This window comes from Balearica regulorum, chromosome 8 (assembly GCF_011004875.1).
Source record: "Balearica regulorum gibbericeps isolate bBalReg1 chromosome 8, bBalReg1.pri, whole genome shotgun sequence".
Classification (NCBI taxonomy): Eukaryota; Metazoa; Chordata; class Aves; order Gruiformes; family Gruidae; genus Balearica; species Balearica regulorum.
In genome coordinates this window covers 30,647,964-30,660,537 of record NC_046191.1, presented here as the reverse complement: position 1 = coordinate 30,660,537, position 12,574 = coordinate 30,647,964, and the positions used below count along the sequence as shown (strand labels likewise).

The 12,574-nt window shown below is 42.5% G+C and overlaps 1 protein-coding gene across 12 annotated transcripts in view; it reads left to right on the top strand.

Annotated features, from left to right (window-relative positions):
• The window catches only part of RASAL2 (RAS protein activator like 2), a 186,753-nt gene that overhangs the window by 146,584 nt on the left and 27,595 nt on the right, over positions 1-12,574 (top strand). For all 12 annotated transcript variants that reach the window (XM_075760434.1, XM_075760433.1, XM_075760432.1 and 9 more), the window contains 3 exons: positions 8,008-8,161; positions 9,732-9,830; positions 10,557-11,111. In XM_075760434.1, the coding sequence (XP_075616549.1) occupies positions 8,008-8,161; positions 9,732-9,830; positions 10,557-11,111 (808 nt within the window). The remainder of the gene's footprint in view (positions 1-8,007; positions 8,162-9,731; positions 9,831-10,556; positions 11,112-12,574) is intronic.

Here is a 12,574-nt window from a genome sequence, read left to right as displayed (position 1 = left end):
ATCTTTGCACAAATGAGTATTGCTGTTCAAAAGCATGAACCTCACCTTAAGGTGGTAGAAGCCTTGTGCTGCAGGTGAGGGTCATAAATTGCTGATAGGCTTTCAGTCCAAAAAGAACTTAACAGCACTACTCAACCTTGTAGTTACCTGTTGTTGGAAAGATTGAGGGTTTAATGGAGTTCATTTTGCATTTGTGGTCTAATCAGACAGTGCACGAATTGAATATACCAACTTTAAGAGTTTATAGTTAGAGCTATTACTTTTCTAATGGTATTTTATAAATAAAACCATAAAGGAAATTCAGTTCCACTGTAAAGTGAAACTTGCCAATGATATCTCCCTTCCCTCCCATATGTTTCACTCTGTTTCTAAGGGTGCCTGAAAAATGCAATTGGTGGGTAGAGTAGCAGGAAAAACAACTTGAAAACCATGTGGGAATGAAGCACTGAAGATGAGGAACAGATTAGTGTACTGGGAGGAGATGGGCTGGAGGAAAGAGGAGGCTAAAAAGATTGATTTGTGTTTAGAATTATGCTGTTGCTTGGGATTTTTTCCAATGGGACAAATCAGGGACAACTGCTTCTGCGTGAAAGAAGATAACACATAGCAGCTGACTCTTAATTCATGAGAGGGAACTGCCATTCTCTCACCTTCTGCTCTCCCTGCTTTCTGTGTGAGTCTCGATCTGTTGCAGTAAAAACTTTCCTGTCCTACCCTGGTGAGTCAGCCCTTTCCCATTTTAAGCAGGTGATGCTAGGTGACGTCATGGTGTCATACAGGTTTTCAGGGCCAGGTTGGCTGATAGCATCTACCTTTTCTTGCTCTGACAAATACAAGAGCCCTGCCTTCAAAGAAAGTATTATATAGCTTTATAAATTAAAACCCTGCGAGGATAAGAAGGAAATAGAGGCTGCTGTCATGTTGCTTTCTCATGCTTTTGAGGTGTTTCGGACCTGTTAAGAAACAGGAGATGTTTATAGATAAATGTCTATAAAATTGTGGAGTAAGGAGGATTGGTTATCCTGGTGCACATCAAGATTTGGGATACCGTAACACTGCAGGCTATGCTGGATGGTGACAGAGGATGGATGCTGTCTGTTCAGAGTTGGTTTAAAATAGAAAGGATTCAGGAATGCTGTAGGAAGGAGTGATGGAGATAAGTTGCAGATTTTTTTTGATAATCAGGTTTTCTGTTTCAACAGAAAGCAATTGGCCAACCTACTTTTTCTGGCTTTTAACTTTGTTTCAGTGTGACTGGGTTAGTGGATGGGGAGAGGGGAGAGCTCTGGTGTCCCTCCAGAAATGAGCCCACTGTGGGTCAGCATCCAGGTGTCCTGCAGAAATCCACAACCTCTCAGTCTAATTCCCATCATTTACTCCAGGTTCAGGTTGTTTGCTGGGTGGTCTGTTGTACTTGAAAACTCGTGTTTTGTCTTTACAAGGCTCTAACATGAGAAGACTTAGGCTCTGCTCGGTTGTGACCCATGCCAAATGTGAATGAAGGTCTTCTGAGATGTGGCCAGTACAGCATCTCACTGGGTTATCAACAGCTCTTGCCATGAGGCTGTCTGGCACTGTGTTACCATATCATCTTTCACAGCTTTTTTAGCCTGTTTCCCACTGCATTCTTGGAGCTCTCCAACCCACACATTTGTCTCCAACATTTTCTCAGTGTCGGTAATATTTAAAACATGTAAAAAAGCATGAGAAAAGACTTAAGGAAAACTACATTTGAAAGGTGAGACCAAATTAATATTTTCAGTTTGCGGCCAGGAATTTTGGAGTATTTCCAAGTGGACCAACACTTCTCACCTCAGTTTTGTTTATGGTGAGGGAGCGAAGATGGTTGAGACTGGCTGCATATGGTCTCAGCGACTGCAATAAAGCTCTGCGAACAGCTGGGAGGGTTTTGCCCTGTTGGGATTTACTGCCACGTGGGAATCCTCCTGCTTTACTAAAAGTCATTTTATGGCATTATCAGATAGTCATAGACGAGCACAGGGTCCGCTGTGTGCTTGCTCAGAATGGGCTCCGGCAGGTTGGAGGGAAGCGGGTAGCCATGGCTCTGGGGTTCATGGTGAAACGGTATCGCTGCTCAAATGACAGCTTCTTCTACTTTCGGTAAGTTCTCACTCCTCCCTCCTGGTTTCTTTGCAGTATGAAAATAGCACAGATCATATCAATAATAGAAGCAAATCTTGCCATGTTTTTTGTATTCATTCATTCTAATTTAATGCCAGTTTTCAAAAAACGGTGGGTGATTTTTATCCTGATTTAGATGTAAGGATAAAAATCTGTGTTACACAATGCATTATTAAGGCTTGACTCAGAGCTTGTATTCATTCAGTGTATCTGCTTCTATCTGCATACAGGAGTATGGGGAAAGGGGAGGAGTGGTTTGTTTCCGGAGAGACGTCTCCTGTTTTGGTGAACGTATTTCTTTCAGCCAGTTTTTTCAATCCTCGGGCAGTTGTTTGTTTTTCAGTGAAAACTGAATAAGATCTCAATGTTAAGCCTTTCGTTGCAAACCTCCACCTAGGTGTTAGACTGCTCTGTCCCACCTGCAAGCTCACTTGACCCCTTTCTAAAAACATATTTCTTAATGGCTGATGCTTTTCTGCAAACCCCGGGCTCCTCCACATAACATTCACCTATACATCACTTAGTGTAATGAAACTGAATCGGTTAAGCATCTCTGGTTCCAGCAAAACAAAAGAATTTGAAACGTTAATAGCAGAGACCATGGTTACAGTAAAGTCAGGAGAGCGCTACCACTGTGAAATTCAGCAGCCTGTTTGGCTGCGCCATATGAGGTGTCTGTTAGACAAGCTGTGATCTGTAGGGAGAGCAGGCAGGCAGGGAAGGGCTTTGCAAATCCAGGATTCAAACAATGAGGCTTTGGGTAGGGCCTTGCAAGAAAAGGCCAGAATCTCAATGGAAGGCTAAAGCAATATGCTCGGAAAAAGCCAGCGTTTAATTGCAGCTGAGTATATCTAAATAAGTTACCCTAAGTTTCTGATTAAAAAAAAAAAAATTAATAATGAAACTGGTTAGACTTGTAGAATTGTTGACCAAGTAATAGGATGTTCTGTTAATTGGCAGTTGGAAAACGAAGTGGGGTGTGGTGCCTACAAAATGAACATTTGGACGGGGAAACCTGATGCTGCAGCACTGGTAGAGCGCACCTGTATTGCAGATGATGTTGCCGACGTTAGGGTCCAGTTCAGCAGGGCTGGGATTTCGAATAGCAGCGCTGAGCAGAAAGTTCACTGCATTACAGTCCAAGCTCTCTCCTGTGACTTTGCGAGTGGCTAAGTATTGAATTCAACTTTCTGATCTCGGGGAGCGTCTCTAAACACACGGGTATTGTGCTGGAATTATTTGAAGCATGCAGACGTACAGTTTCGCGTAAGACCAGTGGAGACATGGCTTTAGCCGGGTGCTTGGGCTGAACAAAAAAACTCTTTTCAGAATTCTTTGCCTTCACACTAGTTTGTTAAAGGAAACAGATTATGGGACTCTGTTCCTTGGTAGTTCCTTTCTATATGGTTTGGGGTTTTTTTTTAATCTTTCAGATTATTGATGTCCACAGGCTTGTTTTCCAAGCAATATAGTGCTCTCCCTGGTAAGCTCAGTAATTGAAAGTCTTTTGTGCTTTGTAGGTTGGCTTTTAAATAGGTCAAAATCAGCAGGAGAGCTTCATAACCAGAGCAATTAGGATTTTAACCCTTTATCCTGCATGCTTTATAGACAGTGGAATAGAATAGAAGTCAACTAATAGGCTGCTGTGTGCCATGGGTGGCCACTGAAAGCCAGAGGTTTCTAGTTCCCAGCTTACAACTGAGATCTTCCTGTAGTGGAAAATTACTGAATTATGGTGTGCAGAGAGAGAGGGTCAGCCTGGGGTTGGGCCAGCAAGATGGTGGTGTTGAAGAGATCTTTTTCAGTAGCAGTTGCGTGCTGCTGCCAGGTCAGTGGTTTGGGGCATTGGCTGGGCTCTGATTTAGAAGAAAATTATGCAGTTCTGAAGACCAGTACTCCAAAGTATGTGAAAAGAGGTGAGAAGTTTAAAATGTTCCCTGACATGCTCCTCCTCCATCTGCTTTTTGTATTGGAAAGAAATTACGGAGAATACCTATGTACGAATTGTTTGGTGGTGTTGGTAACTATTTGCTCTGAACTCGTATGTTGTTCCTTTGCAATCTTTTTGTTGCTTGCACTAGTAGATAAAAAAAGCAGCAGGAAAAAAAGTTGATCGTGGGAAGTTAATTGTAATTTAAAACAGGATTTGTGTTGTTAATGGAGCTGTTTAACAGAAACAGATTTGTACAAACAACCCTTCCCCCACCTTTTGCATGTGGGATCTTTCTGTTTACAGTAATCTGCTTCTCTGGGATTACCTCTCTCTTAACAGAGACTCTAAGCAATACTCACTTTACCAGTAGCTTCCTACCTAATACGGGAAAGACCCTATTAATTCAGCCCCTTTGCTGGGCTTTGGGAAGTAAGTTAGCGGCATCTATGCAAAAGGAAAGCCAGCAAGCAATTTTCTTTTATTGTTACTTACAGCTTCAGAATATTGGATGAGGCTTTAAAGCAGCAGAGAACTATTATCTCTGTATAATCATTGCCTATATTGATTGGGATGCTGCTGATTTAGGCACAAGTCAATGATTTGCTTGCAGATCTCTCAATAGATGAAATATATACCATGGTGCTTACAAATGCATGTACTTGTGTTTGTAAATGCATGTGGTTGCATCTAACCAACAACTTTAAGACATTGCTGTGGTGTTTATGGAAGATAAAGTGCCAATTCTAAGCCACTTAATCAGTTTATTGAGCTGTTTTAAATATGGTAACTTCAAGGGATTGCTCGAACAGATAAATGTTCCTCTGCCCCAGGACCCTGACTCAACAAAACTAACCATGCTCCAGCTGATGTGCAACAAAACAAAATGTTCAAAGCTAAATAGTTAGAAGAGCAATGAAGCAGAATAGACGCTACTAAAAGATTTAACTTGGAAGATGGGATGTGGAGCCATGGAGTACAATTGTTGCGTGTACCTGCCTTCACCCTCACCCTGTCCCCAAAGGCTGTTTGGAGGCATTCTTGGAAGATGCCTTGCTCTCTCCCACTGTCTTTAACTGTCCAGGTCCTGTTAAACTCGTTATAGGAAAGGAAGAGGAGGGACTTCTTTCTTTCTGGAAAGGTCACCTTCGCCACGTCTGCAGAGCGGCCTCCCTGTGCCTGCTGTCTCTCCCGGCTGCTGGCCCCCCTAATCTCCTTACAGGAGGCCGCACCATGGCAACACGCACCCGAGAGCCTCTTCGTGTCACCCGTGGGGCCGGGTGGGAGCACAGCTGACAAGGACAGAGATTTCCTTACCGGTGCGGCTGTGACTTTTCTTCTTGTCCCAGCGTATCTGCCTGGCATGACGCTCATCTGAAATTTGTAACCTAAGGCTTGAGGAAGAACTTCTCCTGGATTTTTGTGCCTTTCTTCCTCTCCCGGCAGGAGTTATTGTCTGAGATGTAGCACAGAGAACGGAGTTTGAAGGGAAGGGCTGTGACATGTGGCACCGCTATGATTTGGGGATGCACTGCTAAGTGGCTGTACAATTGTTTCATGTAGGTGTGCTTGATTTGTCTTAACTCCAAGTGCAGCCTGCGCCTAACTGGAATTTACAAAATCTCTTTTTCTCCTTTATTTGGTAATTATTTTTCTTTTCCTCCTCTTCCCCCTCTTTGTGACCACTCTTTTCTTCTGTTACAAGGAGTTGGCTGCGGGCTTTCAGCCAGCTCCCCTGCATCATGCACCAAAGTACTTTGTTAGAACTGGAATTGCTGGGAGTTTGGGATAGGGACAGAAGCCAAGTGACCTCAGCAGTGCTTTCTTGAGAGGAGAAATTAGAGAGGATTTTGCAGAGATGATATTAAAGTGGTGTATTGTGGTGTGTTTATTTTAGACTTGCCCTACCTTAACTGCAGCAAGTGTTCAATTATACATGGCTGAGGTTTTAGGTTTGCGTTGGTACAGCTGCTGCTGTAACCTGTTATAACAAAGCATGCACAGTGCAGCCAACGCATTTGTACCAGTGCTGCTGTTTTGCATTTGAAATCAGTGTCTGTAATATCCCTCTGATGAAAGGTTTTTGCTGCCTGCACTTAGGTCATTCAATATATTAAATGGGAACAAAGCTCTCCCTTACTGTTTAATAAATCTTATCGTACATGAATCTACCAGAATACCTTCAGCATTTCATTTTGTACAAAAGAGCACTCAGATGAATTCTGCTTGTTGCTTTACATGTATCCTTCACAATACCCAAGGTTCTCTTAAGCAGCCTTCGAAGTATTGAAGATGCCTTTTCCAACTATTTGTTTGTTGGGTTTTTTTTTCCTTTCTGTTTCCCCATAGGATTGCTCGAGGGTAGGAGGGATTTGATTTTGCTACAGTTACAAAATATGAGGATTTTTTTTTGTATAAAATATGTGAGGGAAGTATATAAAAACTACTTAATTTTCAAAATTAAGGAAGGTGTTAGAGGCAGCTGTGCTTCTTACTCCTCCATAAATACATTTTTAATGAATAAAAGAGGAAATACTGTGAGGACAAATACAGGTGAGAAAGCATTGTTTCAGAGCATCGCTTTTCTCTGCGTAATGTATCGACAACTGATGCCTTTCTACTCTCACATCTGCTCTTTGTGCTCAGTCACACTTGCTGGATGTGCAGGCATATTTATGGCACACTGTCGTGGGTCACTGAACAGGCATAGGGACCAGCAGGAGCTTCAATATCTTAACAAAATCTAGAGCTGCCAAGTAAACAGCTCCTTTTCTGCTAACTTTTCTGGGACTTAGTGCTCTTCCTCCTTGTTGGTCATCTGTGATGGCTTTGACTGAGTTCCAGCTAGAGGAAAAAATAAGATGTGCGTGCACATCATGTTTGGTTTTTGAAGTAGAAATGCTAGTTGTGCCTAAAGTATGATAGGACTTTATTGCAGAAGCTTATAGTCCAGGTGTGTGTTTGGAAGAAGGAGCACACGAAAAGCCACCCTCACTTATAAACTGAGCATGTTTTACAGTGCTGTTTGACAGCAGAACTCTGTACTACATACAAATGTCGCATTAGATCAAACTGGGAGAATACCAAAAGTGTTAGAGCACATCTTGTGATGCTGCTGGTGGTTACAAAATGCTACAGCATATTGGAGGGAGGGGTATGCCTTTGAGAAGTATTCAAGAACTGGTGGGGACAAAGAGAAGACTGCATTGATAAAAAGGTACTGTGAATTTGGGAGATGCCAGCTCTGGTAGAGCTCAGGGATTTACAGACCAGTCCACTCAAAAAAGGAAACGGTATGTGTCAGTAAGGGGAAATTAAAAGAGAATGGAGGCATCAAAATTTGGAAACTTAAAACCGGAAGAAGCAGCTGAAGAAGAAAATGCAAAATTTAAATGTAGGTACCAGATTTGAGCATTGTGAAGTGGGAAATAATTTGCATATTTGACTTTAGTTTAAAGGCTTTGTATATTAAGAAAAATCACATGTATTGCAGGGGGGGATCGTCTGCTCTAATGACAGTAGCTATCATTCTGCATTGGTTTAGAGATTTAGAACTTGCTGTGCTTTTTGTTGTTAATACAAAACACTCTAGAAATCAAGATAAATATTTCCAGTAATATATCCAAACCTATCTGTGGGGTTTCTTTAAATTTCAGCAGTTAAATTCTGAACTTTTTGGTTTGCTGTTGTTCTTTCACTGATGGTCCAGCAGGTACAATTTCTAGGTCAGTGGGAATGGACTTCCTGGGCTAGGGGAGCTGCTTATTTCCTTAGGAGTCTGGGATTACTGGCTTAATGTTATTTTCATAAGGTTTACAGGCTAATTGTAGAAGTTGTTCTGAATAAACACCAAGTTGCAGCTTTCTTTGGGTTGTTGCCAACTCTTTTGGTTAATTGTGAGAAAAATAATGTTTCCTTTCCCCCTTCTCCTACAGGTCACGTGGATTGCCAAAGCTGAAAGAGTCCCGTTCCCATGAGTCTTTACTGAGCCCAGGCAGCGCTGTGGAGGCCCTGGATCTTGGGTCAGAAGAAAAAGTCTTTGTGAAACCACTTCACAGCAGTATCCTTGGACAAGACTTCTGCTTTGAGGTAAGATCACTTTCCAAACACGCAGCCGATTATGTGCTGTCAGTCAGTCTGAACCCTTGCAGTACGCTGTTGGGTGACTTTGTAATTGGAGAACAGATCAGCAGCCGCTGCTATCCTGGGGTTTGGGTGGGGGCTGTCTAACCAGCATGCGATTTTGAAGTCCTTGCGGCTAATGGTATCAATCACTCAATAGAGAGAAATCTTTTTCAATTACCATGTCTTCTAATTGAAAAAGCTCTTTAATTTGATAAATATCTAAGCATTTGTAGTTTGCATGCAAATGTATGATTCAAACATGCTATTGTTCATAAGCTGTGTATTCATCCTCTCCAAATTCACCTAAAATTAAATTTAGAAAATATACCGTAACTGAGAAATGTGATTTCCAGTCAGAGCACCCTTCCATTAGCTCAGCCTGTTTGCTGATTGCTAAAGGAGAAGCTTCAGGAACTGCAGACATGTCCGTTGCACCGTGGAGCGGGCTGCAAAGACCATCTTGCTGTTTCAGCACAGGCTGCAGCACAGCACCATGTGTCTCCTAGCTTTGCTTCAGAAACAGGCTGTTTGTGCGAGCATAGTCCTTACCTTGCAGGACCAACAGCATATTCATGTGCACTATTTGGATGTGTCTGAGGCCATCGTAATCTGTTGTGGTAGGGAGGGTGACTGACTGTCTTCGGCAGGATTAGTCAGATGTGTCTAAACTTCTGGAACAAAGATCTGTTTACAACCTGGAAAACTGCTCTGGTAGAAAACCAGCATATCAGGCCCTTCTCTCTCGGGATGTATCCAGAACGGTTCCTATTAGCTTCAGTCTCATTCTTCTGATTGGAAGCACTTCCCAGCTTGCTTGGGTTTGGGGAGTTGAGTGAAAAAACTGGCAACAACGTAGCTCTGAGGCTGTTGCCTCAAACTGCTTTTTAACTGTGTGCACAAATGAATGAGAAGAGTAAATGAAGCTTGTCAGGCCACGTAAAAGCGAAAGAAACCAAGGTGGTTCCCTCCCACGTGAAAGCAGAGTTGTGTATGGCATCGAGCGTCGCGTCCGGATCATGGCACAACTCCTTTGGTTTGTTTTAGACTGTTGCTGTATATATGGACTGTTGGAAATATGTTGTATTTACTGAAGGCACCATTTGCAGTGTGTTTTGCCTCATACTTTCTTAGTTCTGTCTGTCTTTACACTGTTAGTAACCAAATCATCTGCCTGTGGGACTTAACAGGGAAAACTGCAAGCATTTAATAGCTATGGATCAATTAATAAGTGTTTTTTAAAAAAAATAAATTAACTAGCTGATTAAAGCCTTGTTTAAAAGTCTTTAACAGGAGCCTCTGGTGCGCCTCGTGTATTTCTTTAGTTTTATATTAATTTGAACTGACATTTTTTTTCCTCTCTACATTTTGTGGGCCTCTTAATCTCTCTGCCTTCTAGGCTCCCATATTGTTTTCCTGCCTTTTTTTCATATTTACTTTGTTACTCAAGCATTGCTTATCTTCTTCCTCGCTTTTTGCAGCCTTTTACATGGCTCCCGGGCTTGCCTGAACTCAGCCTGTCGTTTATATGTTCCAGGTAACCTACTCCAGTGGCAGTAAATGCTTCAGCTGTTCCTCTGCAGCAGAGAGGGACAAGTGGATGGAAAACCTACGCAGAACAGTGCAGCCGAATAAGGTAATAGAAACTGCGGAAATAAGATTAGTGGGGGAATGGAGGTGGTGTGATTGGATTTTAGTCCAGTGTACCAGGGCTTCCCACAGATGCATGCTCAATTAATTTAGTCTGGGGAGAAGTCTGCTTGTCAGTGTATCAAAAGCTACTGTGTACTATTCTAGTGAGTGCATTAGGTCAAACCTTTAATGAATAAATACACATCGGTGTGCTTCCTGATCCCTGCCCCACTGCCTGCTTGTGGTGTTAGGGGCACAGTTGGGGGAAAACAAACCCAAAAGGAATTTGAGCCGGAGTGATAAGAGGGGGTTAAGTTATTGATCAGCTGGTAAATATCTGATAAGTCACCTCCATAGTTAGCATACCACCTTTGAGGGAGAGGCTAACAGGGCTCTTGGAGTTATTCACAAGAGTAAACAATGCAGCATGCCTCACCAGTCTAGCAGCTTTTGAGGGGCTCCTGTGCAGAGTGCTTGTTTTCTAAAGCATTTCAAATACAGCTTTTTGAGAAGAAAAATGTTCTAGTCCCCACCTTTGACATAAAAAACAGACCTGTGCCTCTACTTTAGAAAATGTCTGATTTTCTAGAAGTTCTGATGATCAGAGAATCTGATTCTGAATTCTGTCTCTACCTTGGACACAAAAGCAGCCCTTTGCTGCTGCTTTAGAAGACAAAATACTCAGTTTTTAGGGATTTTGAATCAAAGCTGAGCTCTTTCTTCTGTGCAGGACAATTGCCGTCGAGCTGAAAATGTGCTCCGTCTCTGGATTATTGAGGCAAAAGACCTGGCCCCCAAGAAGAAATACTTCTGTGAGCTGTGCCTTGATGACACTCTCTTTGCCCGCACCACCAGCAAAACAAAAGCAGATAACATTTTTTGGGGAGAGCACTTTGAGTTCTACGGTCTACCACCTCTTCACAGCATCACAGTTCACATCTACAAGGATGTGGAGAAGAAGAAGAAAAAGGACAAGAACAATTACGTAGGTCTGGTCAACATTCCTATGGCCAGTGTAACCGGTCGCCAGTTTGTGGAAAAATGGTACCCAGTCAGCACGCCTACACCCAACAAAGGGAAATCAGGGGGACCTTCCATTCGGATAAAGTCCCGATATCAGACCATCACCATCTTGCCCATGGAGCAATACAAAGAATTTGCGGAGTTTGTTACCAGCAACTACACTATGCTGTGCTCTGTGCTGGAACCTGTGATCAGCGTAAGGAATAAGGAGGAGATGGCTTGTGCTTTGGTGCACATTCTTCAGAGCACTGGGAGAGCCAAGGTAAGAACAGGCGGCTCCTGTCAAAACGACTCCCTCTCACTGCTCACAGTGATATCTTTTCAACTAGAAACTGGGAAGCTTGGGGCAGCATGACCATAAGTAACAGCAGGAGGTGCCTGATGGTGTAAGGCTGAGAAAAGGGTCTCAAAATATTTGAAAAGACTTGGGTAATCGTATCTGCCAGGGGGGCATGTAGATAGGCACAATACCTATCTTATCACAACAGTGATTAAGAGTTCATACAAAGATTAAAGATGCTGTGTACAAAGTGTAAGCGGGAGGACTATATAACTTCATGTTATTCTGAAAAGTGAGGGCTTGTACTTGTGTGTTCTGTATTTCTAAAATCATGATACAGGATAAGAGATAAGTGAGAGATTAGTAAACTGGAGAATTACTTCTATAAATAAGTCTCTGATACAATGAGCAGCAAGGTGCCATTGTTGATTCAGTGCTAACATTGATTTAGTCAGCATTTGAACAGCCATTTGGAGAATCTATACTCAGTTAATGGTGATCCCACCTGCCCCAAGAATGTTATTAGGACTTCTGGGTGCATATTGATGGTTCTCTGTGAGGCAGCAATTGGAGCGAGCCTCGGTTTCTTCGAATAGATTGTGGGATAATATCCTGTAGGTCTTGGGAAATTCTGAGAAGCATTAAGAAGCATTGATTTAGCTGGATGCTACCTGCCAAGTGGGGGTGTGAGTAGTACCAAGCTATAGCGAGCTTTTTCCAGTGATGCCAGCTAGAGCAAGTTAAACATGACCAAACACAAGTCAGAGGGTTGGAGATGTGGAAGAGTGGCCATAAGCAACATCCAAGGGACAGCCTAATTAAACTGCTCTGAAAAGGTCCTTTTATGTTTGCATAATCAAATGCCACTCTGTACTGTTCTCCCTTGATGTACATCTCTGAAAGGCTGCTGCTCTGTGACAGTGCGTGATGGTAAGGAACAAGTTCCTAAGTTGTTTGTCCGATCAAGAGAAGCTGGTATAGCTTCTACAGGATAGCTCCTGTAGGGTTGTGTTGAAATCCTGCTGGAAAGCAGCCTCGGGATTCCTGCAGTGCTAGCTGCAAAAGGCAGGTAGATAAATTATTGTTATGACTTTGCCTTCCTAGTGCCTGAACGTTTGAACCTCTTTTTACTGGAAGCATTGAGCATCTTAGGCTGCCATAACCTAAAGCTGCAAAGAGGGTATGTTTCCAGGTCACACTATCCAGGTGGTGATGCAGCTGGATGTTCCCAGTTTGCACCAGGTGAAAATGATTCTCTCAGATTTTGCTGAAAAGAAACAGCAACAAGGGATTGAAAACCAAGACTACTAAATGTATTTTTTATCTATATTTATCTATAAATATATTTATCTATATTTATCATATATGATTTGTTCTGTGTACTTCTGGAAGTGTTTAAGACCAGGCTGGATGAGGCTTTGGGCAACGTGGTCTAGTGGAGGGTG